Source organism: Amphichorda felina (assembly GCF_050947745.1).
Source record: "Amphichorda felina strain 45539 chromosome Unknown scaffold_7, whole genome shotgun sequence".
Taxonomy (NCBI): Eukaryota; Fungi; Ascomycota; class Sordariomycetes; order Hypocreales; family Bionectriaceae; genus Amphichorda; species Amphichorda felina.
This window is the reverse complement of record NW_028145043.1, coordinates 2480163-2501574: the sequence shown is the minus strand read 5'-3', so window position 1 is coordinate 2501574 and position 21412 is coordinate 2480163. Positions and strand designations below refer to the sequence as shown.

General features: G+C 54.8%; 8 protein-coding genes across 8 annotated transcripts; 6 read left to right on the top strand and 2 right to left on the bottom strand.

Annotated features, from left to right (window-relative positions):
• Window positions 1–1879: 1879 nt before the first annotated feature.
• On the top strand, window positions 1880–2668 carry ACO1O0_007583 (uncharacterized protein; the record flags this gene model as incomplete). Its single annotated transcript, XM_083196954.1, has 3 exons — window positions 1880–2053; window positions 2118–2329; window positions 2401–2668. 3 exons carry the CDS (start codon window positions 1880–1882, stop codon window positions 2666–2668), a joined length of 654 nt encoding a protein of 217 aa, XP_083048162.1.
• Window positions 2669–3249: 581 nt separating this feature from the next.
• Window positions 3250–4238, top strand: ACO1O0_007582 (uncharacterized protein; the record flags this gene model as incomplete). The annotated part of the gene is made up of 3 exons (XM_083196953.1): window positions 3250–3500; window positions 3556–4059; window positions 4118–4238. 3 exons carry the CDS (start codon window positions 3250–3252, stop codon window positions 4236–4238), a joined length of 876 nt encoding a protein of 291 aa, XP_083048161.1.
• A 739-nt stretch (window positions 4239–4977) lies between these two features.
• On the top strand, window positions 4978–5793 carry ACO1O0_007581 (ankyrin repeat-containing domain protein; the record flags this gene model as incomplete). Its single annotated transcript, XM_083196952.1, has 1 exon — window positions 4978–5793. One exon carries the CDS (start codon window positions 4978–4980, stop codon window positions 5791–5793), a length of 816 nt encoding a protein of 271 aa, XP_083048160.1.
• A 1516-nt stretch (window positions 5794–7309) lies between these two features.
• ACO1O0_007580 (uncharacterized protein) lies at window positions 7310–8730 on the top strand (the record flags this gene model as incomplete). The annotated part of the gene is made up of 2 exons (XM_083196951.1): window positions 7310–8035; window positions 8644–8730. The coding sequence occupies 2 exons, from the start codon at window positions 7310–7312 to the stop codon at window positions 8728–8730; spliced, it is 813 nt and encodes a 270-aa protein (XP_083048159.1).
• A 997-nt stretch (window positions 8731–9727) lies between these two features.
• ACO1O0_007579 (Metallo-dependent phosphatase-like protein) lies at window positions 9728–10750 on the top strand (the record flags this gene model as incomplete). Its single annotated transcript, XM_083196950.1, has 1 exon — window positions 9728–10750. The coding sequence occupies one exon, from the start codon at window positions 9728–9730 to the stop codon at window positions 10748–10750; it is 1023 nt and encodes a 340-aa protein (XP_083048158.1).
• Window positions 10751–11262: 512 nt separating this feature from the next.
• Window positions 11263–11781, top strand: ACO1O0_007578 (uncharacterized protein; the record flags this gene model as incomplete). Its single annotated transcript, XM_083196949.1, has 1 exon — window positions 11263–11781. The coding sequence occupies one exon, from the start codon at window positions 11263–11265 to the stop codon at window positions 11779–11781; it is 519 nt and encodes a 172-aa protein (XP_083048157.1).
• A 698-nt stretch (window positions 11782–12479) lies between these two features.
• ACO1O0_007577 (P-loop containing nucleoside triphosphate hydrolase protein) lies at window positions 12480–16624 on the bottom strand (the record flags this gene model as incomplete). Its single annotated transcript, XM_083196948.1, has 2 exons — window positions 12480–14801; window positions 14852–16624. The coding sequence occupies 2 exons, from the start codon at window positions 16622–16624 to the stop codon at window positions 12480–12482; spliced, it is 4095 nt and encodes a 1364-aa protein (XP_083048156.1).
• A 1670-nt stretch (window positions 16625–18294) lies between these two features.
• On the bottom strand, window positions 18295–19960 carry DAL1 (allantoinase; the record flags this gene model as incomplete). The annotated part of the gene is made up of 2 exons (XM_083196947.1): window positions 18295–19374; window positions 19439–19960. The coding sequence occupies 2 exons, from the start codon at window positions 19958–19960 to the stop codon at window positions 18295–18297; spliced, it is 1602 nt and encodes a 533-aa protein (XP_083048155.1).
• Between the last annotated feature and the right edge of the window lie 1452 nt (window positions 19961–21412).

Here is a 21412-nt window from a genome sequence, read left to right as displayed (position 1 = left end):
TCGATCCATTGGGTCTTATTTACCACTTTATGTTCAAGTCCCAGGTAGTACCTATATATGCTCGCGAGCAATCGGGCACATGTACGTACCCGAGATGGACCCATCTACTCAGTATCCTTCTACGGCAAGTAGGGGAATCCCTAGAACCAAACGGGAGCCTGCAGAGACACGGATTCCTCCAGACCCAAGCCGTGTCGGAGTCGGCGCCGCTGGAGAGCGGAGAGCCGGAGCGAAATATACCCGTTTTGGCAAGCTTCCGGTTACGGGTCTCCACTCTTCCGGGGCCGCGCCTCCGATGCAGCCCCACCACTTCCCGGCGACTGTGTGACATATGTGCGTAGTGGGTAGGTGGCCACTGTGGAGTGAGATATTCAAGTTTAGTAGCTCTATATTCTGCTGCCTTTCGCGAGATCCCGCTGTGGTTGAACGGCAATGGCACTCCCGAGGGAATGTCTACCATGGGTATGTTCATGAAGCCGAGGGCCATTGTCATCAGTGTCAAGGTATAGACAAATATACCTCTTCTGCCCCAATTGACTCACGTAGTACCAACTATTTTGGTGAGTGTAGGCAGTATTCCAGATGTGCCACGCTAATGTGACCATGGTCCGTATCATGGGAGCTGTGGCTGGAATTTCTCCGTCCACTTGGGAAGCTCTCTGTGGTCACTTTCGAATAATACAGGCTCATGATAGATGAATCTGGGTCTGGTGTGTTTAGTACTAGTTAAAGCTAGCTGTAGCCATATCAGGATAAAGCATTTTGCTGTCCGACAGGTTCAACGATGAGCCGCTCTACCGAGGCCCCACCATCCATGCCCGACCATACTTGGAAACAGAGTCGCTGTTTGAGATCTGAGGGGCACCCCAAGCAGAATTCCCTGAAACCGGCTCATCCATTTGGGGGAAATCCTTGCGAATTTTTAAGCCCCTGGCACTTGTCAAGTTGTCACTCCCCACGTGGAGCCAAACTGCCGGTTCGCAACTTTCGACCGAAATGGTTTAGAGGCCACCTCCACTACAGGGTGCACCGTGTATCATGTGTCTGGGATCTTGCATGACATGCTACCCAGATTCCCCAGCACTGCCGGACCAGGTCCGGACTTGGCTCCCCGGCGGTTGGCGTATTCCCTGACAAAAACTCGCAAATGCTTCCAGATGATGATATTGCAGCGCTGATCTCATCTCTGAGTTCCCCGCCATGCACCCCAGATTGATTCCACAACCATGCCTCGGCATCTGTGCCGTTCTGTGAGAGCAAATTAGCCTCGAAACTGCCGCTGTATGACATGCAGGTGGGGGATGCGACCCATACGGAGGTCGCTGACTGCTTCAGGTTGAAGCAACATGAAGCCGGCATTACCCACGCCACCCTGGCTCCCTGACCTTCACAGAGCAAGGTTTGTTTTGACTCATGAATTGACTGGTTTTAAGTTATCTTTCCCCTGTCTGTCTCAGCCGAGAGGACGACTCCCGCCCCCCGCAGCATCTTGGCAGGCAGCGACACCAGTGCCGTCTTGGCTATATGCATCTAACTTTAACCTTTGGCTACACCCAACACGGAGAAATAGAGGCGATGCCTCCCCCCTTATCCACTCTACCTCGAAATTTCCGACGTCGAGACGAAAACCCGGGGCTGTTTGGCATGTCTCGGAATTCGTTCCTTGGCATCTTCATCCGTCGTTTCTTGCGAATCGTGCAGATCGCTGCTCCTTTAGATCTTGAAGCTATCAACTGCGTCCTGGATATCAGGTCTCGGTAGAAGTATAAGTAAGAGACAAGCTGCCGGCTCTTTCAAAGAATATTACACAAGGAAAACCAACAAACACCAGCAACTCATCCATCATCAACATCACCACTCCCTCATAAAAACCAGCAACATGAAGGCCGCCACCACCCTCGCTCTCCTCGCCGGCAGCGCCGCCGCCGCTCCTGCTCTCACCACCCGCCAGCTAGGCAGCACCACCAGGAATGACCTCGAGGAAGGCAATGAGGCCGAATGCCCCGGCGTGATCCTCATCTTTGCCCGCGCCACCGGCGAGGCTGGCAATATGGTAGGGCCCCATCGATACATCCATGGAACAAGGTACAAGGTCCAGAGCTGACTACCTATACCAGGGGGGAAGCACAGGTCCCGCTCTCACAGGCACTCTGGAGGATAACCTTGACAGCCTTTGGGTCCAGGGCGTTGGCGGACCCTATGACGCCGCCCTCGGCGACAACATGCTCCCCAAGGGCACCAGCCAGGAGGCCATCGACGAGGCCATCCGCCTCTTCACCCTAGCCCACGAGAAGTGCCCCGAGGCCTCCATCGTGACCGGTGGATACAGGTACATAATACCACCCTTTTCTTCCCGCTCAAGCCTAAACTCTCCACTAACACCCCTCCCCCCTTTTTCAGCCAGGGCACCGCCGTCATCGCCGGCTCCGTCTCGGAGCTCGAGCCCGCCATCCAGGACCAGGTCAAGGGCGCCGTGCTCTTCGGCTACACCAAGAACAAGCAGAACAACGAGCAGATCCCCAACTTCCCGACCGACCGCACCTCCATCTTCTGCAACGAGGGCGACCAGGTCTGCGAGGGCACTCTCATCCTGGCCCCGCCGCACTTTGCCTACACGGGCGCCGCGTCGGGACCCGCCGCCGAGTTCCTCCTGGGCCAGGTCGCATAGGTTTGGGGAGAGGGGTTGCGAGATGGAGATCTTGTTTGTATCTTGTTGGTTTCCCAGGGGCTGGGAATCTTGAAAAGGGACGCCTCTGTGAGAAATTTCCCATGTCATGAGCTGGGACTCGCTCAGGCAAGGGCTACTGTTTGGTCCAGAACGATCGTTTATGAAGTTTTGATATTTTATCCTCCACACGAATATATACCACTCTGGATGACTAGAAACTCAGCGTACTCGTACCTATTTCAAAGCCATTGAGAGTTGTAGCCAGGGGACCCTTGGTGAGATCTGAGACATTAATCCGACCGACCAAAACGGTAAGCAGGTTCCAGCAACCAAGCTTTCGATCGTCGCGGCGCGCGATGCACTAGGCTAAAGCTTGATGATGCGATCGCCAGGAACGGGACTAGATGAAGGTGCGGAATTCTATGACGCGGCGGTGGATACCAGGACATGATGACGACACGCGATGGAAAGGAGCGGATTGCAATGCACATAAAAGAAAACTATCTGTGCCCTTCACATCTTCCTACGAACCAATTACCTACCATCGAGTCTCCTACCGGTCCATTCACCAGCCACCCACAATGAAGGACAACGCCCAAGTCATCCGCGAGTTCAACGACATTGTCAACATGACAGCGTCGGAGCTTGAGCACTGGCTCAAGTCGGACGACTCGCGCAGCGCCGGATGGCCCAAGGACGACTCGAGCGGCGAGTCGGTCGGCCACGACAGCGGGCGCAAGATTGTCGAGATCCTGCGGTCCAACCCGGATAAGGACCCGGACAAGTACACCGAGGAGCAGGTCCAGCACATGCGCAAGGTGGTTTCGTACTGGTATGTCCGCCTCGGAAGGCCCGGCTGTTGTCTGTTTTTGCTAAGATCCTTGCAGTAAGCGGCACCTCGCGCAGGAGGAAAAGACGAACAACGAGAAGTCTGTGGAGGAGGTCAAGAAGACCAAGTCGTACGCTTCGCTCAGGAACTGGGGTCACGACGTGCTAAAGAAGCGAGGAGATGTCGATGGGAATGAGGGCCAGGTGGGAGCAAAGAGGAAGAAACTGCCAGAAGCGCAGCCGGGGGCGAACAAGAAGAGGGAGACGCGGCAGGGGAAGGGCACTAGAAACGACCGTAAGGATGCCGGAGATGAAGATGAGAAAGAAGAACAAAACGACGGAGATGAGGACGACAAACAAGAAGACGACGATAGAAATGAGGAGGAAGAAGGCAACGCGACCAATGGCCAGGACGAGGATGAGGAGGGCCAAGGCGAAGATGAAGCTGAAGGCGGGGATGGCTCAGAAGAGCCTAATAAGGGCCCCAAGCCCGGTGACACAGTGAGCTGGAAATGGGGCGGCGGCAACCCCGAGGGCAAGGTCCTTGACGTGAAAGACGAAAAGTAAGGTCATCCCTTTTCTGGAATTAATGGCGCCAATTGCTGACTCTACCGCTCCCAGGACAACTATTACGACTAAGAGAGGCAACAAGGTATCGCGGGATGGCGACCCCGAAGACCCTGCTGTGGTGCTAGACACGGGCAAGTCCAAGGCAGTCAAGGCGAACCATGAGCTGAATTAGCTGTCGCCTGGTATTAAGATTCAGTAGATAAAAAGTCACCAAAGGGCGCCTACCACAGATGATGTTCCAGTCCGTGTATGTGAGCTACCCTGCAGGCATTGTTGCTGAATAATCCGGACACGAGTTGAAGGAAGCCAGCCTCCATTCACGGTTCTTGTTGGCCATTAATCTTGGCTTGATTGGTGCTTTCAATATTAGCAGGCTTGACCCCACGTTTACCCTCCATTTCCATTCCCAATGGATAACGTGCTAACACCCCTGATGCCCCAAAGCTTATCGTCAATTACCACCAATTGGAACTGTGCCATAGGCCATGAACTGCCACAAGAGGCTACTAGGTGGAATCTCGAGTCCGGCTCAACAGATCCATCCAAGTGCTACACTCTAGCTTTGAACACACCTTGTATTTTCATTGCCATTTTGTTGTTCTGCAATACGAGGAGAGGAACACACAATGCAGGCAAATACAGGCACTGATCTGCAGTGGCTTTTGCCCCGCGCCCACGTCTGGGCTGAGGTCATGAGGGGCGCAGCTTAACAGCTGGCTGGAGCGCGCCGCACTTCCTGTTTCAACCAACAAGGCCACCCAGGCAACCGTCTCTCGCAGCATCTCTCCCAGCTTGGACGTCGCACCCTCATCACCCTCTCTTCACCTGACCTCATTCCCATCTCTCCTCTCTTCTCCTCTGCGGGCTCCTCCTCGCAAACTTCATCCTTCCACCATGAGCCGTCGCCCACCATGTACGTATCCCACCCCCGACTCTGGTCTGCATCCATGATCTCTGTACTCACTAATCTCCCCAGGATCGACCCGTCCATCCGCCTGCGACGCGCCATCCACGTCGACGACGTCCTCCTCGTCAAGCGCATCCTCAAGTCCCACCCGACCCTCCTCCACAACCCCGACGCCTCCCCAACCGGCCTCTCTAACTCCAACCTACACCTGGCCGCCTCGCTCGGCCGCCGCGACATCTGCCAGGCCCTCCTCGACGCCGGCCACGAGCAGCCCTGCCCCGCCCTCAACGAGCGCCACCAGACGGCCCTCATGCTCGCCGCCCGCGCCGGCCACACCGACGCCGTCCACCTACTCTGCGACGCCGACCACGCCTGCGTCCTGCGCCGCGACGCCCGCGGCCGCGACGCCATCATGGAGGCCAGCGCGGGTGGCCACGACACTGTGTTGCAGCTGCTGCTGACGTACGTCCCCAGCGGGCCCGAGGAGGCCGTGCGCCGCGCCGACGCCGAGGGCAATACCGCCCTGCACTTTGCCAGCGGCAATGGGAACCTGCTCGTGCTGCGGACGCTGCTGGCGGCGGGGGCCGACGTCGAGAGGCGCAATGCCTGCGACTGGACCCCTGCGGCGTATAGCGCTACGGTGCAGGCTGAGGTGTATCTCAAGGGGCTGGTGAGCGAGGTGGGCAGGCGGAAGCAGGTGCGAAAGGAGGCTCCGGTGGTGACGGCCAGGGGGTTGTCGCCGGCGAAGGCGAATATCGACCCGGGTAAGATGGCCGGAGGACTGAGGGTAGTGGCCAATGATGGCGATGAAGTTTATTGAGTATGGGATTTGATTGATATTCGGGAAAACGGCATGGCGTTGTTGGTACGGTATGGTTTGGTCTTGTCACGTGCTAATGATACTCACGAGGGATATCTGGGTCGCAGTTAGGGATACGATTGAATGGAACTGCTTTGAATCACAACCAGCATATGTTTCTTGCATGGCCATGCGCCTTGCTTTGAAATTCTTGATTCACTCTTATTCTACTCCACGAGGTTACACCAGTTCGTCTACAGGTCGGTCCATTTCAACGGCTAGAGTCGGTCAGTGATCGTTGAAACCACCTGGCACACATGCAACGTGAATCACAGCCAATTCGCGGCTCCCACAAACGTCTATCGTGTGCCAATGATGAAGATCTAGGGTGATTTCAAGATGCTGTCGTCGCGTTGGTTATACTAAGCGTCCGTACTATAGGCATTCCAAAGTCGCGCAAACTCCTGACCGATGGAGTGATAGTCGCTAGGGCATGTCTATCCATTCCATAGCTCCTACAGCAGCATTACCCAAGTCAAAATGCTTGTTGTGGACGCGTTGACGAATGCGAAGAACGGTGGTCTGGGATCCAGACATTCGGTGTGTCCTTGTGCGTGATTCAGCGCCGCCGACATCACGAGATGGCGTATCCATCATTTCTTTGCGGTGAATAGCTGCTTCTCATCTCTGTCAGATCCATGTATTCACATCCATGATAGAAGTGGCTATAAATCTACCATCATGTTCTTAATCTCGCGGTTGACTCTCCGCCGGCTCCTAACCTTCCTCTTCATCCTCCCCCCTCGCCTTCCCTCGCCACCGACGTACGTCTTTTCTTCATGTCATTTTATTCTGGTCCTCAACCCAGACACATCCACGTTAACGGTGACTTTCTTCCATACCCAGCAACCAAGCTCATCATCACACAGTACTTGAAGACAATCCCCTCCCAAGCCTGGTGGGCCTGGATCATCGTCGGCGCCTTTCTTGACAAGGACGATAACATCATTTGGAGTACTGAGCTGTTTGTAGCTCATCTAGACGTAGAGCTTGAGTCAGATAGCGAGGAGGAGACCAGCGATAGCGACGAAGAGGATCTTGGCACAACGCAAAGATCCCGGCGATTCTCACCAGGTCAGTCGTCCTCACAAACTGCTTCTTTGCTCCCCCTTATTTATCGATTACCTTGCCTGACAACCACTTCCAGGATCCGTGTCTCATATCCTGACTGGCAGCGCCGGTTCATCATCGCAACGCCGCGCGAGGGAAAGAGGCCATCGACTGAGCGTCGGCTCACGACCACCGCTCCCTCGATCATCCCTAGCCCCAGAACCTGTCCCATCATCCCCCCTCCACATCCAACCCGCCACATCTCCTGGATTCTGGAATCCAACCTCATACACTCCCGCTCACGGACACTGGGTCGCCTCCTGCGACCCTACTATCGGTCGCTGGGTCAACACCTGGCAGCGTCTTCACTAGCAACCCTCCCCGCTGACCATTTCCCCTGGTAATCTCCAACATCATCTCAGTAACAATGTCGGGAGGCTGGAATCCCATGACGGGCCGAGACTCCTCGGGCACCCGGCCGATGGCCTCCCTGGGAGTCCCCTTCGCTGGCCAAGGCCACGGCTACAACCCCCTATCCGCCGGCCCCGGATATGGCTACGGTACCTTTCCCCCGTATGCAAGCTGGAACAGCCTCGCTTACGGTCCTAACCTCGCAGGCACCTTCGCGCAGCCCCAGGTCTTCGCCTCGCCCACCGGCGGCATGTTCTACTACACGTATCCGTACGCGTACACTGCCCCGGGGCCGGCCACCACCGCGACGGCCCAGACGCCGTCCCGCCCACCACAGCCTTCTCCCGGCGTCGACCAGACCATGCCGGCCGCACAGATGACCAACTCGTCGGGCGGAGTCGGCTGCGAGCCCGGGTACAACTACTTCTTCCCCGCGGAGCACACCAAGTGCCACGTCTTCTACTCGGGCACGGCGCCCTGGCAGCTGCCCACGGGGGCGCAGATCCGGTTCAAGGCCACGCACGTGCCCTGCACGGTGACGCTGGCGGAGCTGCTCAAGGGGTTCGGGTGCAACGCAGCCGACGCGAAGAAGAACCGCTGCTACGAGATCATCCCCGGCGGGAACGGCACGTGGTACAAGGGCATCAGCTTCTCGGCCGCGGACAAGAGCATGATGGGGAAGACGCTCAAGGAGGTTGGCTGGGATGCGACGCGGTCGGGGAACCCGAGTGAGAAGCCTGTCGTGTGTCTGTGGTTCTGCAAGAGCTGAGTATTTTTCTTGCAGATTTGTAGGGGGTAGTCATGCTGTCGGTTGGGAGTTCGGGGAGTGTGGGAATGGACCCCCGGTGTGGGGGTAGGGGACTCCGAGCGGGACCGTCTTTAGGCTGGCGCACAGGTTTTTATACGTATTCTTACGTATTTCTTTGGGTTGTGAGGGCGCTGGGTGAATCAGTTGTATTTTGGTTCTGATATTTGCTATGGTGATACCTAGGTATTCTTTGTTGGTAAGCTCGGTACTAAATCCACGCATTTTATCCACGACTTGGTCACGGAGTCGGGTAGCCTTTCCCGGTTTGTCAGAGGTGGCAGCTTGACAATATCTTGTTCAGTTCCTGTAGTGACTGGAATAGTTGTAATTTGTGCGTCCGGGTTCCAATCCTTAATAACGGCTAGATCTCGAACAGACCTTAGATGTGCTTAAAGGGTGTGTTCTGACTCGCAGTCAATTATGTGAAGAAACAATGAGTCGACGAACATGCCTCAAAAGACAAAACAAATGAACTCGGCCATTATTCAAGAACACAACAAGACAGAGATGCTAGGCTAATATAATGAAAAAAAAAATGAAAGAAGAAGAAGAAGAAGAAGAAGAAGAAGAAGAAGAAGAAGAAGAAGAAGAAGAAGAAGAAGAAGAAGAAGAAGAAAAAGGGCCATTAGAGTAAGCTTGAATAACTAATCTGGGATTCTTATAGGATATTTGGGCTCTGAACGCAGCAGCCGGTCTTTGGAACAGGTTCCGTACTCGGCACTGGAGCACGTCCAACCCAGCACAACAGCATGCCCACCTTTTGCAAAACCTTTCAGATTAAGCCTACAGAGTAATTATTAGTTTTCTAATTTCCTATTGAGAACAAGGCGGAGGATACGAATTTATGGCGGTTTCATTGAGCCCGAGTCCATCCCATCAGTGGCTCCAGATCCCCAGACTTCCATCTCATAAGAGGCTATTATCAGACCGATGTTTCCTGTACTAATCTCCCCAGACCCCTTCTTTCTTACTGGCTGTTTTTATTAGAATCCCACTTCGTGGCTGGCCGCTTGTTAAGGTGCGATCCCACCTCCTTGCCATCACGTTCCCCGTCAAACAGCTTGGTAGTTTGTTGGCTCAAGGCAGCGAGTAGCCTATAATCTTGAGAGATGAATAAGATAAGAATAGGCTCATATATATATATGTAATCTATATATATACACAAAATAATATGATGCTGCCTTGAAATGATGCCCTCATCGAGTCGTCACTGATTATGTCGATGCCAAAGTGTCTCTGGTCGCCGAGTTATGCAAACTTTATTTTTGGATAGAATATCAAGCCCTCTTTTCTCCATTCTGAAGTTTTGAATATACGTGTAATGTGCAGGTGAAGCCGTGATGAGTTTTGATGAAGAATTAAGGTTAGAGGCTGTTACCAACAAGCTCATGTGTCAGCCCCCCAACAACGTTAAAGTTATGGGCACGTAAACTGGGGTTGTTTACTTTCTAGTTGATTTATAGTTCTGTGATATGACAATCTCCAACTTGTTTACATACCCTTCCTTGGAGATATCTCATCATCTCGACAAGCTATTTCTCAAGGCATCATCATCCTGTCTACACTACATTCCAGATCAGACATCTTCAGACACTGAAAGCTCACTACTTTCAACACATTCTCACGATGTGTTTCCAGATAACTGTATCCACCCGGGTTCTCATCCTAGCGGATACCCATGGCAAGACATTGGGGGACAACTGGCCCCGGCCGAATGACAATGAGTTCGACCTTGTCATCCACTGCGGAGACCTCACGCAGGAATCGAAGCTGTCCGAGTTCTCAGCGACGCTTGAGGTCCTGAAATCCATCAACGCCCCGCTAAAGCTGGTCATCGCGGGCAACCACGAACTCACACTGGATTCTCCCACGTATCAGAAGCACCTGAATCAGGCTGGCCTGAAGGCAGACGACCCAGCGGTTCTGAAAGAATACGGAGCTGTAGGTGAGGCGAGGCAGCTCCTAGAGAGCGCGGACGGAAGCATCAAGCTACTAGACGAGGGCACGCACAACTTCACGCTTCCCAACGGTGCGTCCATCACCATCTACGCAAGCCCCTGGACTCCCCGGAAGGGCGGAACCCTGGAGTACGACGAGGCAGGCTGGGCATTCCAGTACAACCGTCGCGACCCAACGGCCAGTTCCAGCGCAGCGGAACCCGGCCACAAGTTCGACATCGCCACGGGAACAGACATTGTCGTGACCCACGGACCACCGCACGGTGTACTCGACTACGTCAACCGCGAGCGCGCTGGCTGCCCTGACCTCTTCGCTGCGGTGGCGCGAGCGCGTCCTCGGCTGCACTGCTTTGGACACATCCATCGGGCATGGGGGGCGAAGTTGGTTGCTTGGCGGGGGGGGCTGGATCCGGCCAGGGATATGCCCTCGCATTTCACGGATATCGACAACGAAAGATCCGTCGTGATGCAGAAATGGGCGGGGCTGAGGCCTCAGGTCCTCGATGGCTCGACAAAGATGTCGGAGGAGTTAGTCAAGTTTGAGAGGGAGGGATTCACTGACGCTACGCCCCCCTTGATAATGCCGGGGGAACAAACCATGTTCGTGAATGCTGCTGTGGAAGGAGACGAGGATGTACCTGTTCAGCCACCGATGGTGGTCAACCTGGAGCTGCCCAGAGCTGAGGGTTGAAGGCATGGTTTTGATGCCAATACGTAAGACACTCCTCTGGAGCTTATTAAGTACAGTTCGTCTATTTTGAACACAATATTGTTTTTCTAGTTTGAGCTAGTCATCAAACCCCGTTTTAATCAAAATATTTTTGTGCTCAATATTTAAAAGAACACGCCTTCATTGTCCTGGTAGTTCCCAACAACGTTGATAAGAACTCCCCAGTAGCTCGTGCGTTACCTGGTATTAGTTCAAATCCTTCATTATGTTCAAACACCAATGAACATTACATTGCACACTTTGTTCAACAGAACATCACTGAATGTTTAATCGATAGAATTAGTATAAATTCTTCCAAATTTTTGTTGATTCTGTCTCTTTTCCCATCATTTTCACACCACTCCTACAATCTTCACTTGACTTAGCTTACACAGAAAACACACGGCTCACAGAAACTAAGCTTTCAGCGACTATCAACCCGCTCCCCTCCCCAAACACAGCACAAATCACCATTTCCAGGAAAGTTTGCGACAATGGAGTTTCGCGGCAGAACTCCTCATCGGGAAGAGTGGGACCCGGACTATTACCAGAACGGCGGTGTCCGGACTGGTCTTACTCCCTCCCCCCATGCCCGTAACCGGGTTCTTCTCACGTACCAGGGCGCCTCCCTCAACACCACAGAAACAGCTGTAGCAGAGTGGTCGGCCATCTCGTCTGACTATTCAATGCAGGCGGACACTTTGATCCAGAGCTGCGGCCAGGACGGCCACACAACCCCGTGCTGGAACCAGCAGCGAACCCAGCTATGGAACGAGTATGTGGCCGCGGCGATGAGGCGAGTGCAGCATATTTCCGAGCTCGGTGGCCGTGCTACTACTCCCCCCATTGGTATTGACGAGTCTTACCTGGCTCCTTCCGCGTTCTTCAACTGCTACTGCTCTGGGGTGCCCATCATGTACGGCATGAAGATCGAGGTGAGGGAGGGTGGTCTCAACGAGACCTGGTGGGAGTTTGCAACCCCTCATAACTGGGCACCCGCTAATGCCTCTTAAGAGAGAGATTCAGAGCCCCGGCTAACATTATCTAGGGGTACGGCGGGATCGGATTGATCAGAGTTGTGAGATAGCGAAAAGATTCAATAATATCATTAAAAAAAAGAGAGAGAAAATGAGTTATATCAAGAAAAAGAAGTCCCGGGTAAGAGAAGAATCGGGAAAGGATAGGAGAGAAGGAAAACAAAAAAGGGGTCAGGTAGGGAATCCAAGTACTGCTACAGAGTACAACCCCTCGCCAAATAAACTATTGATCCAAATCTATATGACCACATTAAAATCAAGTGCCATGATCAACTCGTAACGACCTCCGTACTATGTAGACCCCGAATATCAGAGACGGCTATTGCAAACTTCCTATTTCCACTTTGCTTTCATTGGGTAATGAAGTAGTATATTGAGGACTCATGTCGTATAATCCCCAGATTGCGTCCTCCCAGAGCCGCGGACTCCCCTGTATGGTAAAATGCAAGAAACTAGCAATATGATCCAGAGTTTGCAGGAGCACTATTGGGATTCTGTTCTTCGGGCGTGGAATCCAATTGTATGCTGCGATAGATGGAAACCAAGTACGGAGTTTAACAGCAGAAGACGACAAAGGTAATAATATCCTATTCTTTCATCTTCTGGGTTCGTATTTTCCAACTTCACAATATACACACTGATTTTTACATCCATCCAAAATCACTGCCGCCAGCTTATGCATGCTGCTTCCCAGCCTTCATCTTCTCCCTCCAGCGACCTCTCACAGCCCTCAGTAGTCCCCACGCCAGCAGTCGATACACGACGACACATCCAGCCAGCGCAGCGATATTCACCACTGGGTCAACGTCAAATTTGTACAGCTCCAGAACATCCTGTCCTGTCTCAATCGGGCACTTCCCATTGGGCAGCCTCTGCGAGTCGTTGCAGGTGAACTCGACGCCCCGTAGCGAATACGGGGCAACGGCGCGTGTTCCGTACCGGATAGGTGAGAGGTAGTTGAACGCATTGAACAGCTCTGGCATGTCGATTGAGAGGATGCCAGCCATGAGGGTGGCAACGGAGAGAACGACACCCATGACGTTAACAGCAAAGCCTGTGTGTGGGAGGACCGTGTTGAACATGATGCCTAGGCTCTCGCCACAGGAGACAATGCCGAAGCAAGAGAACACGGTGACAAAGTACATTGTCACAGTGCGCGGCAAGCCCACAGCAATAGCACCCAGCACGCCAAAAACAAGGCAGCTGATGATCTCAAACGGGATCTCGAGGATAGTGTAGGATGCAATGAAAGCTTCGATGCCGTAGACACCATCGTCATCCTCACGGTAAAACACGTCGCGCTCGTTGGGGTAGATAGCCACATTCTGCAGCATTCCCACGAAGTAGAAGGCCGCAATCTCCTGAACAAAGCCCATTCTGTTCTGCACCGAGAAGTAGTTGTTGTGAAGCGGCGCAAAGAAGAGAGCCAGGATGATGGCCAAGCCAATGACCTGCATCAGACGGGCGACAATCAGCTCCGGCTGCCGTCGAGTGTTGATGATGGCCCGGTGTAGCAGCAGTGGTAGGGCCCTTGAGAACGAGGCGCGTTTGCGGATGAGCGCTCCAAGCTCTGCCGGTGTCGACAAACCAGCCCTGCTGAATGACTTGCGGGGGGCGCCTGGGGCCAGAGACGGTCGTCTTGCCACAGATGACTTGGAATCCTGGACCATGTTCAGATCCGTCTTCTCTGCCACCTTGTTCCCATGTTGGGTACTGTCTCCGGATTCCTCCACCTCTTCGATATTGGGCAGTATCTTCTCAGTCGTCGCATTACCATTTCCGTGGAGCTCCCACTCCTCAACGAAATTTTTCACGCGCTCCCGGCTCTCTGCTTCTCTCTCATCTTGCTGCAGATCAATCGTGATCATATCGAGAGCAAAGTCGGCCGGATTCGTGTGCGTTGGGCACTCGTAGCCCTGTCGACCAAAGTACCCCAGCATCTCCCGCGCCGCACCAGCATACACGGGTGAGCCGCCTCGCGCAAGGAGGAGGACGTTGCCAAAGCGGTTGAACAGGTCGGACCGAGCTTGGTGGATAGTTAGAATCAGAGTGCGCCCCTCATTGGCCAAGCCTTGGAGCACCTCCATGATGGAGTTCGCGGTGAAGGCGTCCAGACCAGACGTCGGCTCGTCCAGGAGCAGAATCCGCGGATCCGTGAGAACCTGCACAGCGATGGTGACGCGGCGTTTCTCTCCTCCAGAGATACCCTTAACCAACTCGTTGCCAATCAGATTGTCGGCGCAGTCCTTTAGACCCATCTTCAAGAGTACGTCTTCTGCACGTCGGTTCTTTTCCTCCTTGCTCATGAACGAAGGGAGGCGCAGCCCGGCAGAGAATTGCAGGGTCTCACGGACGGTAAGAGAGGGTAACAAAGCGTCATCGTCCTGGCAGACATAGGAGCACACTGAACGAATGACTGTATCAGCTGGAACCGCCCCATTAAAGGTCAGGTTTCCCGTCGAACGATACTTGGTGCTGATTGAATTCCGGAGGCGCAGCGCCATGGCATTTAGTAGGGACGTTTTGCCACTCCCAGAGGGACCCATGATGACGTTGAGCACACCGGCCTGGAATGTTGAGTTCAATGGTTTGAGGATGGTCTTGCGCGGCAGCTTCTTCCCTCTGGGTGTTCGCTTGTCCAACTCCAGCGCAAACTGTTCCAGCCCGACATCAATAGCTCTAACCTCCGAGATGGATTGTGCTGTCATCTTCTCCTTGCCCGCAGACAAGTCCCCATCGGAAACACGTGCCCTCGCAATCGTCATCTCGACCTGCAAGAAGTGCAGCCCTATCGTAGACAGCAGAATGAAGAAGACGACAAATGCAAGCATGACGATGATGGGCCGCCAGACCCAGTTGGGCGGAAAACCAAGCGAGTCCATAATGAACTCGCCCGTGAACTGGCGACAATTGGGGTCCGATGCATCACCTCCACCTGGACAATCATAGAAGCTTCCTTGGAACTCGTTCCCAGCATACGCGCTAAAGGCATAAAACTAGTTGTCTTGTCAGTTATCGGGGCTGACGATCGGCACGACGTACTCACAGTGTAGGTAATCCACTTCAGCCACCGCACGTACACGGGTATTGTCTCACTCTGGATAAACATCCCACACGCCATGCTCTGTAGCGTGTACACAAGGTTGGCGATCAGACTAGCCCCCGCAAAGTGTCTCACTGCAGCAACGCAGGTCATGGCGCAGCACACGGCAATATATTGGTTGAGAAAAGTAACCACGAAAAAAATGAAGAACTTGGACACTTCGCGATCGAAGCCGGCCATAAAGTAAAAGATGGCGGAAAAGAGCAGCGGAACGGGCAAGTCCTCCGTTGGTAGTCTGGCCAATCGTCGAGAAAGGATGTAAGGCAGCGCATCAACGCAGTTCTCAGATGACTCGCGGTCAAAGGTGGGAATGTCGATGGTCATGCGATAGGTCTCGAATAAGAGGATCAGATAACCCTGCAGTCCAGCGGCTGTGTAGAGCCCCCCCTGGCGAGAACGGATACCTGCCTGATCACGACTGAGATCAAAGAATATATAGCCACAGATGATGCCCATCATGATAGCTTCAAAAATAGATGCTCCCATGCCCAGAGGATCCCGGTAGGTTACCTTGAATGTTCGATGGGTGAGGACGCTAAGCTGGCGGAAGAAACCAGCATGTTTTGTCGCCTTCTGGGCACCCTTTCGCCCACTCTTCTCGACGATGTTTTCAGGCAGCGCGTAGCGTTTCCCACTCTCGACGCCCCACGCATCTTTAAGTCTCTGCACACGGGTAGTGCTCTCCTCCTCTAGCTCTGTGGACCGGTTGTCGATGGCGGCGATATCGATGACGAACTCTGCGGGGTTGACGAACGGTGGGATCCGAAACCCCAGCTTCTCAAACCAAGGAAGGCACTCGGGAACGCCACCGGAGTAAACGGGACTACCTCTGGATAGTACGATGAGATTGTCAAAAAGGTCCCAGATTTCAGAACGCGGCTGGTGGATAGTGGTTATGACAGTGCGGCCTTTGTGAGCGAGCTTCTTGAGGGTGCGGATGAGCTGGAAGGCGCTTGTGGCATCGAGGCCGGTGGTGGGCTCGTCGAGGAAGAGAACGGAAGGGTTGGCGAGTAGCTGGACGCCGATGCTAACACGGCGCTTCTCGCCTCCCGAGCAGCCCCTGTGCTGGCTGTTGCCAATTCTCGTGTCGGCACACTCCTTGAGGCCAAGCTCACGGATAACCTCCTCGACCACCTGAGCCCGGTCCTCGGCCGACGTGGAAGACGGCAATCGCAGGTCTGCCGAGTATCGAAGAGTCTCGCGGACAGTGAGAGTAGGGATCAGAATATCTTGCTGCATGACATACGCATGGCGAACGCTGTGGACGCTTTCAGAGCCGTTGAAGGTGATTATGCCATCCTGGCTGAGCCGCGAGCTCATGACACGTTCGGCCATAGTGTTGAGGAGCGTCGTCTTCCCAGAACCACTCCCTCCGATGATGGCCGTCAGCGTTCCGGGCGCAAAGTCGGCCGCAACGGAATGGAGAAGGTTCTTGACGCTGGGCGACGTGTTGAACTTGGCAGCTATGAGCTCCGGGTACGTGGCGGGCTCGAGCCACGAAGGAGCCGTGTCGACAGCGACGGCCAGGTCTCGGATGCGGACTTCGACAGCCTCGACGTCATCGAGAGAGAGGTTTCCAGCGCCAGAGAGAGAGAAACGGCGGCTCATGACGGCGTCTGGGGCCAGCTGGGTCGATGAGGCGTCCATGGAGCTGGCGGGCTCGGCCTTGGCGATACCACTGTCATCGCTCGCGTAAGCGTCTGCGGTCGCAGCCATGGTGGTAGAAGTCTCAGGGCGCCTGATGATGCACTGCTGGCAGCGCCAAACGGTCCAGTGAATATCGAGGGGTCTCTATCCGGCGTTATTGTGGCATCCTATAGCTTTCTGTTTATAGGTAAATTTTCTCAGGTGGGAGTTGGAATGGTTGAGGGGTGTGGAGATGAAACCGTGGAAGGAGCGACCAAGTGACTGCTTTGGCGAGGTCAATGGCGATGGAAGGCACAACTAAACACCGGAGATCGGATATGAAGAACCAAGCAAGAAACGAGAGCAACTTCCCGTCAACATGGAGCTACTTATGAAATTAGAACCACACGCGATTCGAGAGCTGCCTGTTCTTTTAAACTTGGCCGGCCACTGGACGGATTGAATGATGGATGCAACGTGGGCCGGGGGCGCAGGGCTCCCTCACAATAGTGCCTCTTAGGGATTAGGTGGTAATACTACGGAGATTACTTCCTCAACATAGAGCTTCTTGGGATTAGTATCCGTAGTGCTTATTACAGACACTGCACCTAGGGGTGCAACTGTGCAGGGCTCATGATTGTACCTAGAGTCTCTTTTAGGGATAAGTTTACAGAGGTGGCGCCCGAGGGTACTCCGTGCTGAATTGCCTGGGGCATGCTTGAAGTCCACCTGCGGGCATCGTCACCTCGATCTGCGCAAGACACCCCGATTCCTGACACGAAACTTTTCCGGGAAGAATTCTTTCCGAGATATTGATGGATACGCTGAGTCTTGATCCATAGGTCTCTCATGGAATGTTTCGGTCGTCCAACGACCCATGACGGGGATATGGGCTCTTCACCTTTGGCTCACGCGCCGGGTGTGCGAAACCCCGAGGTCCAAGACCTTGGCTCGGGCCACATGCCATCCCAGCGACTCGCCTAATACGATACGCTTACGTGTAGGAGTAGTACTTACTACTCACTACTCACCGACATGTTCGCCGTCGAGCCGTTGGCGCCGGCATCTTCTCGTTCCGGCGCATCCAAGACAACGTCTCGTACCTATACGCGTATAGGTGAGCGAGTTAAACGCGAGCTAATCTTATCGATACGAAGTGGAGTGTCACCTGCACTCCTCCTTGGCCAGCATCGCCATCATGTACATACACTCAAATTTCTGATTGATGCAACTACTTCGGCTTCGGATCCAGCACTATTATTGCAGGCTAGTCAATCGCACGCTAAACCTGGCTAACTTATGTTGGTACTATTACGCTGACAGAAATATCTGGTTATTTGGTCAACTACTCTGCGGATAGCTTGTCGCGACAGTTGAATCAAACAGGAGTTCGAGCGTGCCCGTACAAGACTCTAATCTGTCAACTGCACTCACCCAAAAACACCACACAATGGTACTATCTGGATCATGGGTCATCATATTCGCTTCTAATATACTCTAATGTCCGCGCCAGCACAATGCTATGCCAAATCAACGCTGTGGTTCCGTGTATGTCCTCCCACCCAATGCTCCCACTTTCCAGCCAAGCCAATGCAATGTGGGAGCTGAAGCTCCAGTAAACACCATCGCCCTGCACCTTCCCCTCACCTAACATCATTACCGCCTCATCAGGTCATCGCCCCTCTTTGCCATCGACGATAAACATCACCAATGTCTCCTCCAAACCCATCTCTTCCTTTCAAACCCCCTCTCATCGTCATTTAAGCAACCCGCTTCTCCGTGATGCTCTCGCCCAGCGGCTCACCGCACACGAACCCAAACCCGTCACTCTTGCTCTTATCCGCGCCCAGCTCAAACACCTTCCGCCCGCGCAACCACGTCTCACGCACCCTGCCCACAAACTCGTGGCCCTCCCACGGGGAGCAGCGGTTCTTCCAGCGCATGTCGCCCTGCGAGAAGGTCCACGCCTCGGTCTCGTCAAACACGCACACGTCGGCGTCCATACCCGCCCTCAGCCCGCCCTTGCGGTGCGACAGCCCTACCTGCGCCGCCGTCGCCTGACTGCACAGGCGCGCCATATCCACGATGGAGGGCGCCGCCTGCGACAGTGAGCGGCGCGCCAGTGCCTTGGTGTGCAGGATGGGTAGGCCGAGTCCGACGGACGAGATGCCGCCCCACGCGGCCAAGAAGTCACCCTTCGGGCCAGCCGAGGCCTGCTTCTCCTTGCCGTTCTGCGGCTCCTCTCCCGGCACCGTCACATCGACACCGGAATCCGCGTGCTGGATCTTCGGCCGTTCCAGGTGTCCCGGCAGGAGCTTGAGCTCCGGCGTGCACGGCGAATGGTCCGACACGACTGTCCTGATGCACGATTCCTCCCCGGCCGTCAGCTCGTCCCACAGACCGTCACGGTTGCGCTCCTCGCGGATCGGAGGGCAGCACTTGTGTCGCGTATCACCCTTCTCGATCTCCTCGGCCGCAAGGCCCAGATAGTGGAAGCACGTCTCGGCCGTGACCTTGATGCCGCTGGCACGCGCCGCGCGCAGCAGCGGGATGCACTGTGTCGCCGACAGGTGCACAATATGGAGCTGCAGGTTGGGAGCGCAGGGCGCGAGCGCAAGAATCTCCTCGACAGCATAGGTCTCAAAGGACGGCGGGCGGGACTCGAGGAAGGTGCTGTATGCAGTGAGGTCGCCGGTCGGTGCGTCGGAGGCCTGGGCAGCGCCGTCGTCGGCAACGGGCGGGACCATCTCAGCGTGGAACATGAGGGTCGTGGGGGAGTCCTTGAGCGTCTCCATGGCGAGGGCGACATCCTTGGTCGAGACGGCGGGGAACTCATCAACCTGCGCAATTGCTGTCAGCGCCCAGGTTTGAGGTGAGGCGAGTAAGGGAAAGGGGAATACGAACACCAGACTCGATCAAGAAGCCCTTGAAGCCGCGGACACCGGCTTCGACGAGCGGGTTCAGCTCGTGCGCATTTCCAGGGATGACGCCGCCATAGAAGCCCACGTCAACCCAGCATTTTCCGCGGCTAGCAGCCAACTTCTCCTCGAAGTTCTTAACCGTAGTCGTCGGCGGGATGGCATTGAGGGGCATGTCCACAACGGTCGTCACACCGCCGCTAGCAGCAGCCCTGGTGCCGGTCCAGAAGCCCTCCCACTCGGTGCGGCCGGGCTCATTGAGGTGAACATGGGCGTCTACGAGGCCAGGGAGCAGGATTTTGGGAGAATGGTCAATGTAGGTGGTCGAAGGCGGGAAACTTGAGGCCGGGAGGATGGAGGGCACGGCGGAGATGATCTTGCCGACCTTGGGAGAGATGGTGATGGTGGCGGGAGTGAGGAGGAGGGAGTCGTCGGCGAGAGTGAGGACGGCGCGAGAGGAGACGAGGACCGTGAGAGGCCCCACGTCGGAGGAGTTGGGGACCGTCATGGTAAGCACTCTGTATCTTTCTGTCTTTGTCTCTCTGTGTTTGCAGTCACGTTGAAGCACTCTGCGATGTGGCCCTTGGTAGCCAAAGTCTAACGTTCTGGTGGTGAGTGTCTAAAAGATAGAGAATGACCAGCTAAACAAAACACAGCGAGAGACGGGGGGTTAAAGGATCAAGAGGGAAGGGGGTCAGAGAAAGACGACGACGACGACGAGAGCGACAGCGGGCCGGTTTTAGCAGTACCGGAGCCGAGCGGGCTAGGAATGGGCCATGGGGATTGTCAGTGTTTCTGGGGGTGCTTCCTTATCTGGCCCGGACAGCCATCGCTTCCGAGTCAAACACACGACTCGTGGTGGGGCGATGCGAGATAAGGAAAGGCGCGGAGGGCAGCGTCAGCCGCTCGCCGTCTTTGCCCATCACGGACGAACCCATTACTCGATGGCAAAGCACAGCCTGGGCCTAGATGCCAGGGCTCGCTAATCTCCCCATGGATCCCATGGGATCACCGCGGAGTACGGAGTGTTCCTTATTCTTTTTTTTTTCTCCTGTCCTGGGCTTGCGGGGTGCGTTATCGCCCATTATCGCAGCTTTGCCCCTCGTATCTGCCCCGCGTTGCCCGCGGTTCAATACTGCGTAGTCATTATCTCTGGCTACTCGTAGGTAGTATTCTGGAAGGTTTGCCGCTTGCACCCACCTGTGCCCAAGGTCAGCAGCCCACGCGGCTCCTTATTATCGGACAGCACACTAGACAGACAGGCAACCAGTCACCATGGCCCAACATGTCTCTGCTTGGGGTCTGATGTTAGAGCCAACAGATTGTGTGTGGCCGCTGGCATTCCAGTGAGAGTTTGAGAGTTACAGTGCCACAATGCGCCCGGATGCCGAGAATCCGAAGGCGACCAATGAGTGTGACCAATCAGCCTCCCCGCCTTTCAACCCTCCAGCGCCGTTTGCTCGATCCCATCGAGTAATAGCTATGGGCTCTCGAGTAATATCACCCAAATCTCTCGAGTAACAGCCATGGGTCATTGATGCTATTCGTACCCGCCGCTCTCGGCATTCACGATAGGCCCCGGCACCGATGGCGCTCTCCACTTTTACCTTCCTTTTTTTTTTCTCCTTCGATCGTGTTTCCCCTGGACCCTTTGTCGTCGTCGGCCACCTCCGATGCCGCGTACGTAACGATTATACCACCGAAATGCCGCTTACTGGGAGGGTTTGGGACGGATCAATACGCGGGAATGGGTTGAGACGATCCGAACTACAATGTTCCTCGTACACACGGACGCCACTGCTATCGTGTAATAATATAAACTTTGGCGACGCCCGGTCAAGTGACCCTTTCCCTTCACCGGTTCACCAGGAGTCGACAAGCAGCCCCAAGTATCGAGAACAGGTCGCGGCCGTCTTCAACCGACACCACCCACCCCAAGACGCACGACAAGAGAGGTCCC